This window comes from Zalophus californianus, chromosome 15 (assembly GCF_009762305.2).
Source record: "Zalophus californianus isolate mZalCal1 chromosome 15, mZalCal1.pri.v2, whole genome shotgun sequence".
NCBI lineage: Eukaryota > Metazoa > Chordata > Mammalia > Carnivora > Otariidae > Zalophus > Zalophus californianus.
In genome coordinates this window covers 17373611-17390138 of record NC_045609.1, presented here as the reverse complement: position 1 = coordinate 17390138, position 16528 = coordinate 17373611, and the positions used below count along the sequence as shown (strand labels likewise).

Sequence of the window (16528 nt, the reverse complement as noted above, 5' to 3'; positions counted from 1 at the left end):
TTGGGTGCTAAAAAGAAATGAGCTGTCAAGCCATGAAAAGACACAGAGCAATCTTAAATGCATATTGCTAAGAGAAAGAAGCTGATCTGAAAAGATGCGTACTGTAGGATTCTAGCTATACGAGCTTCTGGAAAAGAATGTCTCTCTATGGAGACAGTAAAAGGATCAGTGGTGTCAGGAGTTGTGGGGGATGAATAGGTAGAGCACAGAGGATTTTTAGGACATCAAAAATCTCACCTACTAACGTATGAGAACTCTGTGCTTTCTGTTCAATTTTGCTGTGAGCCCAAAACGGCTCTAAAAAAATAAATCCTATTAGAAAAAAAAATCACATGGGGTGATATTCAAATCCAAAATCTGTCCAAAGCCTAAAGCTTCAGTACATGTTTCAGCGATCCGAATTTTTCAGATTTTAGAAAGGTAACGTTTCCATCCTGGGTACCATGGGGCCACATGGAACAGTGCCTGCTAATCAAACACATGTATCTTTCTGCGGCAAACTGAGGATTCTTCACACTTCCATAAACTTCCATAATGTAAGGATCTTAAGCAGCCTCATGTCTGTTCAAGGTTGGGGTTTGCTGCCAAATGAATAACAATCAAAAATCGTTTAGTTTCCTAAACTCAGTAAAGATTTGGACTCTGATGAGCTTCCTGGGTGGGCGGGGAAGCACCCCGGGCCACCGTCCCTGCAGGCCCCACGCGTGCCCAGGCTGGAGGGGGTCAGAGCTGCTGCGTCATTCCCTTGTCTACGGGAGGAACACTTTGCAACCCCAGGAAGACTTAGAATTTAGTGAAGAATGGTTGAAGAGAAACAGACCCCCAGAATTGACATATTTGTGTTAAGCAATCTGGGAAATGTTGGTATTTTGTATCCTGGTAACATCCCAACCCACTTCCCATTTATAACCAGCTGGAGGACAAAGAACAGCTGTGGGTCGGTTGGCAACATGGTGCTGCTAGCATGTTAGCTAGGCGCCCAGCAGCCCCCCACAGCCCCCCACAGCCCCCTAGGAGCCTGCTTAGGGGGAGACATGCTGCTAGCTGCTTTTTTAAAATCAGGCAAAGAACACCAATGTCTTCCTCTCGCTGGGGCGTGACCATGCCGTCCCGTGTCACCGTGAGCAACTTCAAGAGCACAGTTCATGAGTCAGGATGACGTCAGCGGTCGTGCCTCAGGCTCCCTGCCGCCCCCATGCAGAGAGGGACGTGCTGGGGGTCGGGGGGACGGCCCTGAACCCATAGCGCTCACACATACGTAGACCGCTTCTCGTGTGCGGTTGTTTTAGGGACCACAGGAGAAGTTGTCACGGTTAGAGTTCTGGTTGAAGATGCGTCATCTGCCCGAGAGCAGGAATCCAAGAGCTGGTGCTGCCGGCCCTTCTAGAAGCCTGTGCTGGGCGGGGGATTCGGAGCTGGCCCTAACCCCAGCCCTAAAATCCAGTGTGCAGCCTCGGGCCCCGTGGGCAGATGCAGACGCTGACTCCAGGGCTCGAGGTCGGCCTGAGGCTCTGTGTCTCTGACTCGCTCCTCGGGCCACGCTCAACCATGAGACTCCCAAGCGCGCCTGCTTCCAGAATGTCCGGTTCTCCCCAGAGCCCTGGCATCTAGTAGCCGTTCCAGAAAGGCCCAAACCAGAGAGGAGTTGGGCAGCAGCTTCGGCTCCACACCAGGCCTCGGAGGGAAGAGGGGAGGAGGGACCCAGGGAGCGCAGAGCGTGGGGGAAGAGAGACCCAAACGAAGCCGGGGCCAGGCCAGCCAGGCCAGGGCTGCTGGGGGAACAGAATCTCTAACAGTTGTGGCAAGGGGGGCCCTGATCAGCACCCACAGTTCATTAACACGCGGCGGGCTCGGGACTCAGGATGTCCGGACTGCTGCCTCTTCAAAGTGACCGTGCAAAGCACAGGTGCTGTGTCGTATTTATTCCCCTGGCGTCCACATCACTCAGGCGGATGTCGTGGGAGGTCTGGGGGTTTGTGGGGAATGTGCACCCCTTGCCCAGGCTCCTTCACGTTCTGTAAGGAGGCAGCCGGCCACAGGCATTGGAACTTTCAAGCATCCATCCGTATCTGTGTGACGTGTCCGGGGCCTCCCTGTACGGCCAGAAAGCAGAGGCCAATTTGAGGAAAGGGGAGTGGGGGGAGGTGGCCAGGAACCGAAATGATCCCCAGCAGAAAGCTTCACCTGTAGCTTTAAAGACAGGGATGGGTGCTGCCTGCACCCCGAAACGCTTATAAACTTGAGGCCCTTCCCAGAAGCTTCCCCTGGGACATTTCACCTTCTCTGCTCCCCAGGTGCCAGCCAGTCCCTGTATGGTCAGCGGTCCTCTGTAATGGATGGGGGGAGCACTAGCCCTTGAAGACGATCCCAAAGGGGAGGCTCTTGAAGGGCCTGGAACGTGGGCCTTGGTGCCCCACGGTGCCATTAGGAGACCGGCTTGAGTGTGCGCCAAGGCTGTTGCATGTTTCCTTTGCTGCGGTAACACATTTCCACAAACGTAGTGGCTTACAACCCAAACTGATTCTCTTACAGTTCTGAGGCCACAAGGCGAAGGTGGATCTCACTGACCCAAATCAAGGTGCTGGCCAGGCGGTCCTCCCTCAGGAGGCCCTAGGGCAAGATCCTTTTCCTGCTGTAGGTTTATGGCACGGGACTTCCAGACAGGGGAGAGGTCATGACGTTTTTATGGACTGACAGCCCCTGACATGATGGTGGTTATTTCTCATTTATCCGTTCAAGGATTTCCCACGGTGCCAAAGAAGGGCAGGGAGGCCCAGAGAGGGGAAGTCACCTGCTCCGGGTCACAGTAAGTGTTGGACGTGGGCTTCCGGCTCAGCCGGTCCTTCTCTGGAACGCCTGCTCCCAGGCACCCACCATGCCCCCTCTCACGTATGGCCCAGCTGTCCCCTGGACCTCGGAACAGGGAGGTGTGTGCCGGACCAGCTGGGCGCTTGGGGGCGTGAGGGGGACACTGAGGTTCAGAAGGTGTCGCGGGCCTGCCTCTTGTCCGCACAGCACGCTCGGTCGCCTCTGGACTGCGGGCAGCACAGTCGTCGTCTGCTCACACCACTGACACCGCACACGGGAAAGACCCGGCTCAACCTGGAAACCATCGTCCCCACTCTCACGCCCGGACGCTTGCCCGGCTGCCGCGTGCCCCTCGGCCCTCGTCGGTGAGCACCGCAGTCCGTAGCCTGCCTAGTAATTTCAGCGTCTGTGGAGGGAGCCAGAGAAGGTGCTTTCTGTACGTCAGGAAACGTCTTCACTGTCATCAGCAACAGCGATCCGACCCTGTGTCCCCGGAAAGGAAGAAGTGCCCGTCGGCCCCGTTCCTTCCCGGCTGCATGTAGGGGCATGGGGCCTCCCCCACGCACCCACCTGCTGCTTCAAGGGATGGAAGCGTCCAGAAGCAAACTTCTCCAAATGATGGCTAAGTACCGGCCCACACCTTCCCTGGAAATTCCACCCAAGATATGGCTCAAAGCCCTAGAAAGAACTTGGTGTGTATGGTCTGTCAGCTAAATGGCAGGTTTTTGTTTTGCTGCTAAGTGAAAGAATTTTCCTTTTTTTTTAAAGATTTTATTTATTTGTTTGTTTTATGTATTTATTGACAGAGTGCACACAAGAGAGAACAGGCGTGGGGGGAGGGGCTGAGCAGGGAGCCCGATGCGGGGCTCAATCCCAGGACCCCGGGATCATGACCTGAGCCAAAGGCAGATGCTCAACGCACTGAGCCACCCAGGCGCCCCAAGAATTTTTCTTTTTTGTTTATTGTTGCAAGACATTTATTAATAACACAAGGGATAATCAGCCATGGTATTACATTCTAACATAAATTCAGATGCTTGTGTTTTTCAAAGCTCACAGTATCCTGGGAAAGAAGACCGGGAAACCAACAAAGGCTAAGGCATCGTGGGGATGGCAGCTAGTCTGCTCACATTCCCTAGCCAAACGTGCACCCAGGGCAGTGAAAACTGTGTAATTATAAAACCCAATTTCTGTTCTTTGATAAAAAGGAAACACTTTTTGGTTTCACGGACCAGTTGGTCTGTTCAGACTTTTTTCTGAACAGTTGTCCTGTGCTCAACTCCGGTTTTTGGCTCCCCCCACATGGCCCAAGATAAACCTAAGAACCCGGGAGGCCTTTTGCCCGCAGGTTCTGCTGCTCGTTAGATGGGAGCACAACGGCTTCTTTCCAGCTCCGAGCTGACTCACTGGAAGGCAGAGTGGAAGACGGGTGACAAATCAGCACTGTTGTGGGCTCCTGCCTGCTCACGGTGACAAGTGCGTCTCGGTGGCGGGCCAGGCCTCACACCGCGCTCAGCGGGTTGGCCACACGGCCCAGGAAGTGGAGGGCCGTGGAGTCTTGCTCGTAAATGGCAAACAGGAACGGGCGGTTCAGGGTCACCTCCAAGGCCTTGGGCCCATCCGGCTGTGGGGCAGACTCTGTGGGTTGCTCTCCCTTGTCTGCTTTTAGTTCCAAAAAGAGGCTGTTCAGCACCTGCAAAGCAGCAAGCATTGGAGTGGCTCCCGAAGGCCCTCGGGGCCCAATGGAGACGGTGCAGGACAGCGGTTTTTCCAGCCTGCCCGCAGCATGCATGCCCCTCAGTGTAGACGACCCCCACTTGGCCCAACTCACATGATACCTCCTCCCAAAGAGTCCCTCCAACCCACCGGTCTCCACTTCCCACCTTGCCATCCAGGGAAGCACCCCAGGCCCCTCGGCTGTGCTCCACCAGTGCTTGGTTCGTCCCACTGATTTAGCAAGAGGGCTCACGCCCACCAGCAGTGATCTCCGAGGCCAGAACTGTGAAGGGCCCCCCTCTGCCCAGTACCCAGCACAGTGCCCAGCGCATCCAGTGCCCCCCTCCTCCCGGCTGCAGGGGTGCCTCATTCCACGTGGCAGAGGGACCGTCTGCCTACTGCTGAGTGTTCCCTGAAGCAGGCAACTCTCTGGCACCAGGCACTTGCTCTGCTCTCATGGTCTGAGTCCTGACCCTGCTGTGGGATCTGGGAAGGACCCCGAGGCTAGGCCAGGCTGGGCAGAGCCAAGAACACATGGTGAGGAAGGGTTTCCAGCTCTCCACCTGTCCCCGGAAAGCTCCAGAAAGTTCTGGTCACTTCTTTCCCACCCTGGGTGACACCCATCTAGCTATGCTCTCCTCCCCTCCTCCCCTGCCTGCCTCCCAGAAGCTCCCTCCGTGTCCCTCCGGTCTACACCTCCCACCCTGTGAACACACGGGATCTACTCGGGCCCAGACAGACACCGCCGGCACGGTACCTTTCCGAGTCTGAGATTGTCATCACTGATTTTGCCCAGGTTCGCCTCGGCACCCAGCAGGGTGGGCAGCTTGGCCTGAGCAAGCAGGTCCTGCAGGTCGTAGGAGGCTTGCAGTGTCAGCTGGGGCATGGTCAGGTGGATGGCCCTGCGGGGATGACGCACACTTAGGAAGGGCCCCGGGTGGCTCCCCCTGTGAGGCCCCGGGGCCCCCTCACCCAGCTAGGCTGTCTCGGGAAAAGTTCGTCAGCAACGAAATACAACAAAAAACTTTCATGTCCTTGGAAGTACTGTGAGAAGGATGTACATTGAAAGCAGCGCTCTCGGGGGGTTTGACAATGAATTGTTGCCTGTTCGCTCTACTCTGGTTTTCGGTTGGCTGCATTGAAGCTGTATTACCTGGATAATTGTAAACTGCTCTTCTCTGAAATAATGCATCATGTCTTACTAGCCACCTTTCAATGGTGTTCTTGACATAGAAACCCCCGTGGAGGGGAGAGCGATGGGAGGAATATGTCACTCTCCGTGCCGGCCATGTTGCTTGCATCAACTCAGTTGACCTTCCTGTAGGACCTCTGCCTTCCTCTGGCTTCCCTGAGAGCCCGTGGATGTTTCCAGTGACATGCCAAAGCTTCACAAGAGTTACAGTACACCCATGTCCATAGCAGCATTATTCACAATAGCCAAAAGGTGGAAGTGACCCAAGTGTCCATTGATGGATGACTGGATAAACAGAACACATCTGTCCACATAATGGAATATTAGCCTTAAGGGGAAGGAAATCCCGACCCATGCTACCCCATGGATGAACCCTGAGGACGTCCTGCTAAGCGAAGTAAGCCCGTCACAGTTCAGTCATCTGAGGTCCTAGAACAGACGGGTTCACAGAGCCCGGAGGTGGAACGGCCGTGGCCAGGGGCTGGGGGAGGGGGAATGGGGAGTTCGTGTTTCCATTTGGGAAGATGACAACCATCTGGAGACGGATGGTGGCGAGGGACGCACACAGCGTGGGTATGCTCCATGCCACTGAACTGTGCGCTTACAGATGGTTCGCGTTGTAAACTTGATGTTAGGTGTTTACCACCAGCGCAACAAAAACTGATTTAAAAAGGAGTGTTGCCCTCAGGAGGCCAGTGTGCCCCTGAGTGCTGGTCTCGGAGCAGGTTTCCAGACCCCGCTGCTCTGGGCTGCAGATGCGGGTCAGGTGTAGCGCCCCAGTGGAGGGGAACGGCTTTCTTCCCGCCATAGTTGGAAAGCCCCTCCCCAAGGCGTCTCAGGGGGTCCAAACCCTTCTGGAAAGCCAGTCCCCAACAAGCTCTTGGAATGCAGCAGATTGTGGGTGGGGGAGGACGGGGGTGGGGGGGTGGCATCGAAAAGTCTCCCCCCAATGGCAGATTGAAATGCAGTCCTCCAAAACCAGTGGGTAAGCCCAAGCCCAAGGAAAGCACGCTCCCCACTCCTTTGCCTCTCCTGGGCCCAGAAAGAGACGATACCTGCAGAGCTAGGTCAGTGGATGGATGGAGGGATGATGCATGAACTCACCGGCCTTCTGCTCCAGAACAGCAGGGCCACCCGGCTCCTCCCTGTCCTGTGCCCAGGGCTCAGCCAACACTGGCCCATCTGCTCACCCCATGTCCCCTCCCGCCCTGGGCAGAAGGATGGGCCCAGCTCCCCACTTCCCAGGGGGAGCAGCCCCAGAGGTGCCAGGTGGTGTCCTGGGACCCGTACCGGGGAGACAGGTTCTTCACCCACGTCAGGAAGTTGTGCTGGAAGGTGAGGGCCTCCACATTCTGCAGGTCCGAGGCGTCGTGGGGCTGGACCAGCAGCAGGCAGGCATTCTTGCTGAGGGCCACACGGGTCATGGAGAGGTTGTTCTGGGCGTCGCTCCAGTGCTGGAAGGTGCCCGTGCCCGAGAGCATGGGGACCGACACCGAGGTGGCGTTGTCCACCCAGAAGTCCTGCAGCCCCGCCAGCAGGGAGAATCCCTTCAGCTTTCCTGGGGACCCAGAGAGGAGAGCAGGAGGGACGGGTCAGCTGAGGCAGGGGCCGGCGGGTGGGCTGTGGGCTGGGGACACCACGGAGCCTAAGCCTGGACGGGCAGGTCCCGAAGGCCCAGACTGTGCCCTGGCCTCCTCTCGGCACACCCCGGGCCACTGGGCCAGCGCTCCACCAGCCCCACCCAGGGCCCCAAGGGCCGGCCAAGTCTTCCTCCTGCAGAATCCAACCGTTTGAGTTCACGACGGTGGCACCAGCTGTTGAAGACATTTTCCACACCAGCTGCCACTCTGAGGTTTTACACCTGTCACCGTAAGGCCCACAAAGGAAACCGGGGCCTTAGGGAACTTAGGCCACTACGAACTGACCAGGTAAACTCACCCCAGATCTGTCCTGGCCCAAAGCCTGCGGTCCGCCATGCTCACTGGCTTCTTTTTAAATAACTTAATTTTTTTTTAGAGAAGTCAGGCTCACTGCGCAATTTAGAGGAAGGTATAAGGTTTTCCCGTTTACCCACTGCCCCCCACAAGCACAGCCTCCCGTACTATTGACACCCCCACCGGAGTGGGACATCTGTTAACACTGATGACGCTATGCGGACACATCATTGTCCCCGAGTCCAGGGTTGACATTAGGGCCCACTCTCGGGTCCATACGATCCATGGGGCTGGACAGATGTGCGGTGACATGTATCCACCATCACAGTGTCACCCAGAGCAGCCTCACGGCCCTACGCAGCCTCGGGGCACGCCCACTTCTCAATCTGTGAGCAGGGCCAGCTGCGACAGTGCCCCCTTCTCATGTTGGGACGCAGGGTTGAGCACACATGTCCGGCAACGCGGCCTCCACGTCTCAGGCCCCCGTGCGGCCCGGGACAGACATACGACCTGGTGTGACCGGCCGCTCCGTGCAAGCTCGCCCTGGGCCCTGCGGGGAGCGGGGAGCCCTGTCTGGTGCCCTCCCTCCTGGCGCTGCGCGGAGGCTGGCTCCACTGTCATGGGTGGCGGGGCGGATGCCTACTCGAGGCCCTGTCCCTGGGGGTCTCTCCCTGACTGCAGCCCCTGGCACATTCCCACCCCACCCCTCACTGCGCTCTTCTCAGTCACCTTGAGAGCTTAGTCACCCATGTTGGGGCTATTTCTGGGAGGATGAGGTGAAGGGGAGTCTGTCACAGAGCAGCCCCCGGGTGCCGGCTGGCTGGGGGTCTGAGTAGAGGCAGGTTAAAGAGCCGGGGCTCCCTTTTCCTGGAGCAGAAGTCTCCAAGGTGGTGGGGCAGGGGCGGAGGGACCCGTGCCTCCAGGAGGGGCAGGGAGGGGGCTGGACGGGCTGCCTTCCCCGGGCCTGGGTCTGAGGAGAAGGGACTGGTGGACCCAGCGTACTCTTGCTCTTCGACACTCAGAGACCATGGGGAGACAGGAGTAAGAAGCTGCAGGGTCCTTCCTCCCCGGCTCCCTGGGGGACCCTCAGTGCTGGCCCACCAGGCCTGGCCGGGAACTTGTTCATCTGGGGGAAGAAAGGTCTGCATCTCTTCCCACCAAAACAGAAAGACATGAGAGAGGCGTCTGCCCTGTCCTATCTGCTCAGCTGAAAAGCACAGCACACCATCCTCATCCGGAGGTTAAGTAAATCTCTCAAGGTTAAGTCAACTGGTGTTGTGGAAACTGCCAGAGCCAGCGCCAGCTCGGGATGACCGCACGGCCTGGGCAAAGGGCGCCCTGCTGCTCAGGGGCTCCCAGTGCCCGAGTCTCCGCCAGCCAGGAACATCCCGCTGTGCGCTGAGGTCGTGGTAATAGAACATCATTACCAAAGGGGAACTTGGAGCTCCCCAGACAGCCTGCGGCTTCATAAGCGGGCACGCGGTGGTGGGCAGGGAGGGGCGGTGCATCTCTGTTTGATGGAAACTGAGGCACAGAAAGGTCAGGGAGCAAGATCAGAGGGTGAGGCATGGTGGGGCTGGCCGAACATCCAGGCAGCTGTGACTCTCTAGCTTTCCTTTTTTGGGGGGGCAGGACTTTCTCGGTGAGCTCTCCTCCTGGGGCTCCTCTTAGGAACGGCGGGCTGAGCCCGCGAGTCCGCTCTGTCCTCCACGGGGGGCGGCCACCCTCAGCTGGAGGGCGCCTGTGCTGGACTCTGTTCCTGGGTCTCGCATCTTCCTCCTGCGCCCAAAACGGGCAGGAGGTCCTCCCCCGTGGCAGTTTACAGACTTCCAGGATATTTTCAGAGTAAGAAAGTAGTAGTCATTGTCTATTAAACCTCCCTGTCTCTGGTTTCATCTCTGGGCTGCAGGCTCACTTGGTTCGCAAACGCACCCGCCCCAGCCCACCCATCGGTTTGCAGAGCCACTACCTTAGCACGTGTTCCCAGGACAGTGTGCCTGTTGCGTCACCTTTCAAGGGACCCTCCCTGCCTCCAATGCACACAGCCCCGGCCACCTGGATGCCTTCTGACCAGAACACTTTGCCTGCTCCAGCACCCACCACCCTCCCAAAATCCAGCCCGACCCGTCTTTCAAGGCTCTGCCTTCCACGGGTCACATCGACTCCGAGCTCTGGCCAGACAGAGCCGCCCTTGCTCTGGTTCCTGGCCCTGAACTCAACCAGGCTTTGGCCCACACTTGCTCTTCCGCAGCCCCGCTCCCCTCGCCTGCCCCCAGGCCTCTGTCCTCTCCCCAGTGACCCTCTCTCCTCCCAGTGCTTGGCACCCCCAGAGTGCCTTCCCAGGGCACTTTTACCTAGAGCTCTGTAGCTGGGGGCATTTGCCTGTGGGATCCATCTCCCCTCTTGAACTTGTATAGGCAACCTGGGGTCGGGACCTGTGCATCCTTCCTCCCAGGCCCCTCCGGAACGCCCAGCTCAGGGGCATGCACGTAATAAATCGTCAACGATTAGTTGTTGAATGAGCGAACTATCTTTGCAGGGATTTGGCGGTGGGTAGAGGTAAGGACCCTCCCAACATGAAAGTGGTGTAAGCAAACAAACTGGTTATTTTTGCTGGGACATTGAGCTTCTCCAGAGACAATAACCCTCCCTCCTGAGCGTGGAGCTGGGCCACAGGGCTGGGAGGTGTGGGTTTGGATCCCAAGACCCCGACTTGTGGCTGTGCCGTCTTGAGGAGGTCACTGTGTCTTTTTCTAGAGGCAGGTGCACCGCTTTACTGCATCACAAGGGCATCAGTGATCAGAGAACAAGGATGTCCTGTGGTAGCTGCACATAGCAGAGCAGGAGGGGGGAAGGCGGGTACTCATCCAAGGAGCCCATTGGGCAGCTACTTCCAGCTCCTTGAGAGTAGCTCCCGGGTATTTCCTCACGTTCGCCACCCTGAGCAAGTCCAAGGCCCGGCCCTGCTGAGCTGAATGCTGGACATGAAGCCCACAGACACCCAGAACTGTCACCCTCTGGCGCCAGCCCAGGGGCACCCCCAGAGTGTGCCTTACCTTGGAAGTGGACGTAAGTGTTGAAAAGTAGGGTGCTGTCTGGGCTGACTCCTGACAGGGGTCTGTCCATTTTCCACCCTGTCGCTGCCTGCATGAACCTGTTGATCTTCTCTGCAGCAAAATCCGGGTCCGTGGACAAGTCCAGAGAGCGCGGGAGGGTGATGGGGGCAAAGAGAGCCAGGCCCTGCACAAAGGGCTGCTTCAGGTGCAGGCCAGGGGCTGTGAACAGGCCCAACACCGTGGAGAGGAGCAGTGTGGACTGGCCGTCCGCGCCCCCCTGGGCGACCAGAAGGCCCTGGATGGTCTGCAGGGCGGAGAGGACCTTGTGGCCATCGAGCCGGGAGGTGCAGCCCTGGTCCTCCCCAGGGACGCCCAGGAACGCCTGCAGTCTGCTGGCCGTGGGGTCTAGCGCGCCCAAGTAGAGAGAGGCCAGCGTGCCAAAGAGAGTCGTTGGGGACAGGACAGTCCCTCCAGCCGTGCTCCAGGACTCGCGCAGCAGCCGGTACATGTGGAAGCCCAGGAAGTTGAGCATCATCCCCACTTTCGCTGCCCGCATCCTGTCTTCCTCCTCCTGCTTCTCAGTGGCCAGCACCAGATGCTCTCGAAGGGCCTGCTCATCCACCGGGGACGTCTTGGCCTGAATCGGGACCGGCGTGAAGGTCGGGTCTTTGGGCCTCTCCGTGTTGGATTCCTCCAGGTGCTCACAGCTGCTCTTGCTGTAGACGAGGAGGTGGAAGGGGTGTATGTACACACGGTCCCCGGCGGCCAGGCCGGCCCAGGCCAGGACACAGAGGACGGTGGCCCCCAGGCTCACCCCGGCAGGAGCCATCTCTGACAGGGGCGCTCACTTCCCTGAAACATCAGGTCACGAAGGGCGACAGATTACCAAGTGAGTAAGTGCCCTCCAGCCGGACTTCCAGCTGTTCCAATATTCCCCGTGGTCATTTAACCCAGGGGAAATCTATCTGAGTCTACACATTTCGAAGAGAAGCAATAGAGTCAAAGCTCTGAGGAAAATATCTCTGTGATCCACAGCACACTGTTGCGGGCTGAGCTGGGCCTTTTGGGGGCTTATTTTGGGGTTGGTTTTGTTTTGTCTGATTTTTATAATGGGGGGAATGTCTTGATACAAAGACGTTGGTAGATTTTGAACAGAAATACGAAATCGTCCATTACGTCAAGTAAAAATGTACGCAGATGTTTTCACAAGATATTGTAAGCACTTCTCTTCAAGAATATGTGAATGGCTGATGTTATGTTTTACCTTGTGCTAATCAGTGATATTATGCTTTAGTCAATAATTACATGTTTAATAAAGAGTAATATGGGGGGGGCGCCTCGGTGGCTCTGCCTTCGTCTCAGGTCATGATCTCAGCGTCCTGGGATGGAGCCTTGGGTCTGGCTCCCTGCTCTGCGGGGAGCCTGCTTCTCCCTCTCCGTACACCTCCCACCCCGCTTGTGCTTGCTCTCTCTCTCTCAGATAAATAAATAAAACCTTTTTTTTAAAAAAAGAGTAATATGGAAACATTTAATCTTATTTTAAAGGAACTTTAATTTTACAATTAAAAAAAAATTTTCCCTTGTTGCCTTGAAGTTGTTAACTTCATATGTTGATGCCCTAAATCCCACTACTTCAAAATGTACTATATTGGGAGACAGAGTCTTTAAAGAGGTAATTTAGGTTAAACGAGGTCATTGGGATGGGCCCTCATCCAATCTGACTGGTGTCCCTTTTAAAAGAGGAGATTAGGACACAGACACATACAGACGGAAGACCCTGGGAAGACAGGAGATGGCCATCTACAAGCCAAGGAGAGAGGCCTCAGAAGAGTCAAACCTGCCAACACCTTGATCTCAGACTTGCAGCCTATGTGTGACATGAAGGTTATCCCAGAAGAAGCGCTTCAGTACTTGTCGCCTCCCGAATCATGAGAGGACAGATTTCTGTCGTTGGAGTGACCCAGTCTGTGGGACTTTGATAAGGCAGTCTGAGCAAACTCAGACAATCACATGCCCCTGGCTGTGAGTTTTCCCCTAGAAAAGCAGTCGTGGACCAGACCGCCAGTCTCCAGGAGGCCTCCTGGCCCCAGGGTAGGTGGGAAACCAGTTTGGAATACAAGACTAACACACACAGAGGTTTTTCCTATGTTACAAATTGGCCTGGCAAGAAAGATGGAACTGTGTAGTATCAACCAGGAAATGTCCATCTCATTTCCCAGACAAGGCACATAATTTAAGAATAGAGATATTATAACTGGGTACTATGTGAGAGTTCCCAGAAACCCCTGCCCATAGATTACCCAGTCTAGTCCTTGCACTATTCAGGCAAGGAAGGAAGTGTTTCACGTCTTTGCAGCCACAGGAGTGGGTGGTTCTGAGGCATGAAGAAAAGTTCCCGAGCTCACACAGCAAGCGTGTAACAGACGCAATTCAGACCTGCGTTTACTCTCACCGGTCAGTCCCAGCCCCGGTTCCCATTGGTCTCACCTGGGAAGCCCTAGAGACTGTGGAAGTCTGTCTCACCCCCAGAAATGTCAGTTAAAATGGCCCTGGGGTGTGGCCTGGGAATGGATTTTTCGGCCTCCCCATGGCCTTACCAGATAGCTAGCATTGAGCACCAGAGGCTCAGCCTAAAGCCCTGGTGTTTCCACCTGTCTCAACGCCCCAAACCAGCCGGCAGCTATTTCTTACATGGTGGAGCCCCCGTGGAGCTCAACACCAACCTCACCAACGCCTCTCACCAATAGCTGATGTCGTTGGTCTGTGCTGGGGCCGGGTATTGATATATTTTTTTTTTTTAAAGCTTCCCAGGTGAGTCTGATGCGCAGCCATGGAGTAGAACAATCCTCTGCCCTTGATGTGGGTCTCTAGGGTTGGCAGGAGCACCCTTCTCTAGAGCCCTGAGATTCTGCTCCAGCCTCATGTCTGGCCAACAGCACACGGAGTAGCCTGAGGTCCTGGAAGACAAGGTTCTTGGGCTGGCTCTGCTAAGTTATTCCACTGTCTAACTCTTGACATTTGAGGGGGATCCATGTTCATTGTATGGGTTCATTCGGTTCCAGTCATCTCCATGATATCTCACTCATTTCTTTTTTTTTTTTTTTTAAAGATTATTTATTTATTTATTTGGCAGAGGGAGACACAGCGAGAGAGGGAACAGAAGCAGGGGGAGCGGGAGAGGGAGAAGCAGGCTTCCCGCGGAGCAGGGAGCCCGATGCCGGGGGCTCGATCCCAGGACCCTGGGACCACGACCTGAGCCGAAGGCGGACGCTGAACGACTGAGCCACCCAGGCGCTCCCGATATCTCACTCATTTCTGGTGAAGACGTGGACTATATTACCAACTTAGTTCTTCGTGCTCCCATCCCAATCCTCAGGCATCCCTGGAACCGAGGTATGTCTCCACTAACTCAAGGTCACCTTGACACCACCGTCTTTCCAGCACCTCTACGCCTACCCAGTTATCCCCTTCTGTTGACAGCTTGCACTCCTCTCCCGGGCCTGGGAACCTGCACCTGCTTTCAACTTAAAAGCGTTGTGTGTTTAGTTCTGCTCTGGTCATCAAAAAGCAAAGGAACTTTGACTTCTGACCTCGGCCACCACGTCACCCTCCTCCCCGCGCATTTGACTCAACCACTGTTCTCATGAGAAGCCACACGACATACAAAAGTGGAACAGAAAGTTCTCCTTCCTGTCCAGACAGGCCTCTGTTGCCTGCTCATGCCTCGTGTAAAAAGCCAAAGCACACTGAGTTATCAGGGGAAACTTGCAGAAGCCGAGCGCTGGAGAAATCTTACAGTAACGGCACCCAGGCCCGGGCTGGGGCCGTGCAGATGCGGACAGCCCCCTCCCTGCTTTGCCAGTCCCGTGGGGCGCGGGCACCATCTGGGGTGAAGCAATTCCACGATCGTGCCAGGGCAGAGACTGCTGTTGTTCTCAGCCGGGATCAGCAGCCGCTGTGCTGGCGGGTCCTAAGTCAGCATACAGCTGGCGCGGGGGCTCCAGGCACCTGTGGGTCTGCCCTCCCCCGCCAGCCCTGCTCAGTCTCCCTCTCCACCGCCCCGCTTCTCGGCGTCCCTACTCCTCGTGGTTCCGTAGCCTCCTGAAATGGTGAGATCGGCAGCCGACACTGTTCTCATGCCTGTATGGCCAGGCAGTGTTCCCGAGCTTTCCATGGACCGACTCATCTCATCCTGCTAAGGCTTCCATGGCACCCCATTTCACACTGCAACTGTCCCCAGACTCCTGCCACCCTGAACTCACTTACCCCGCTTTACTTCCTTTCACCATGGCACTGACCACCTTATGACCTTATAAATAATTAATTCTAATGTATTTATTTATGTTTAGTGTTTATTGCCACTCTCTTCCCACGTGAAGGCAAACCTTGTGAGAGTGGGGTCCTTGCTCTGTTTTGTTTGCTATATATATATATATATATATATATATATATATACCACATTTCCAGAAGTGTTCCTGGGACATGGTAGGTACTTGATAAATAATTGTTAAGTGGATTAATTAATGCTGTTTTGCAGAGGAACAGAGAGGTTCCGTGACTTGCTCAAGGTCACACAGCTAAGTGAGAGACAGCACTAGAATTCAAACCCAGACCCCCATGCCATAGTCCACACGCTTCAGCACCCATCTATAGTGCCTCTTGAACAAAATAATAAGAATCTGTCTTTTTAGTTTCTCCTAAAGTTTAAAGAAAGCACTTTCACATTCCATTAGCTCTCTTAATTTACACCACAGTTCAGAAGCAAGGGAGGCCAGGCATTGCTATTTGTCCCATTTTATAGATGAGCAAACCAAGGCTCAGGAATACAAAGTGATGAGTTGAGGGCACCCAAACCTTGAACCCAGGACCAGAGGCAGCACTGCCTCAGGAGAGGTTCAAGGAGACAGACGCAGGCCACCCTCACCTGAGCCTCTGCGGACGCAGCCCCGGGCTGAGTCTGCTCCCCGACCCTCCTCCCGGCTCCGGTGCCTGCGCAACAAGCCTGGTGCTTCCTTCTGACTGGAAGAGACCCGTGGACTCTAGGCCACTGTGGCTCTGCTCCTGTACCGGCCCCCGAGAACCGAGCCCTGCTCAGAGGCATTGGGAGGATCGGGCCACCCTGCCCTACTGCTGGGGAGGGGCAGTTCCTCTGCTAAGACCTGGGGTGGGCTGAGGGGGAGGACAGCCCATGACAGGACATCCAGTGTGACAGGAGGGGAGGAGAGACGTCTTCTGCGTCGTCTTCAGTAGTGATCCCCCCTGCAGCGCATGTCACCGCTGACCCCTGGCTTCTTGCTCCCAGCAGATAGCTGCCCTGAGAGAGATAGGGAGGGGGCAGCGGCAGGGGAGGGATGTGGATGGAGAGAGGCTCCCCACTTACCTTCTGCTCGAGTCCCCAAAACAAGAACAGCCTCCTCCCCTGGCTGGGCCACCGAGGCCCTATTTATATCAGAGGGGTGGGGATGGAGCGGTTCCCAGACCGTTCTGTGCCCAAGCTGGGGAAGAGGGAGGTGACATCACTTGGCCCCGCCAGGGGGGTGGGGGCCTCAGGCAGCCAGGCCTGACCAGGGGACAGGCGCCAGAGCAACTCTCAGGCTGGGACTCCTTCCAGGAAGTCAGGGTGATCGATACACAATTCCAGTGCCAAACAGAATGAGCCGGTACGCTGTCGAGTTACACATTTACCTGAGTTCACCTCCCTGGGGCCACGGTGACGGACACGGGGGCATCCCACGTAGGTGTGTGGAGGTGTGTGATGGGTCTCTGCCCTGAGGTGTGACAGCCACCCAGGCCTTCTGACAGAGCCCTCTTGAGGTATGCTT

General features: G+C 56.1%; 1 protein-coding gene across 2 annotated transcripts; it reads right to left on the bottom strand.

The window, feature by feature from the left end:
* Window positions 1-3767: 3767 nt before the first annotated feature.
* On the bottom strand, window positions 3768-16188 carry AGT (angiotensinogen). Of its 2 annotated transcripts, none has more exons than XM_027597164.2 (5): window positions 16087-16188; window positions 10707-11558; window positions 7007-7274; window positions 5282-5426; window positions 3768-4501 (listed from the first exon to the last, which is right to left on the bottom strand). In XM_027597164.2, the coding sequence occupies exons 2-5, from the start codon at window positions 11533-11535 to the stop codon at window positions 4310-4312; spliced, it is 1434 nt and encodes a 477-aa protein (XP_027452965.1). In that variant the 5' UTR covers window positions 11536-11558; window positions 16087-16188; the 3' UTR covers window positions 3768-4309. The 2 variants fall into 2 exon arrangements, with proteins under 2 accessions (XP_027452965.1, XP_027452966.1); XM_027597165.1 differs by having other exon boundaries at window positions 4151-4501; window positions 10707-11422; window positions 16087-16156.
* Between the last annotated feature and the right edge of the window lie 340 nt (window positions 16189-16528).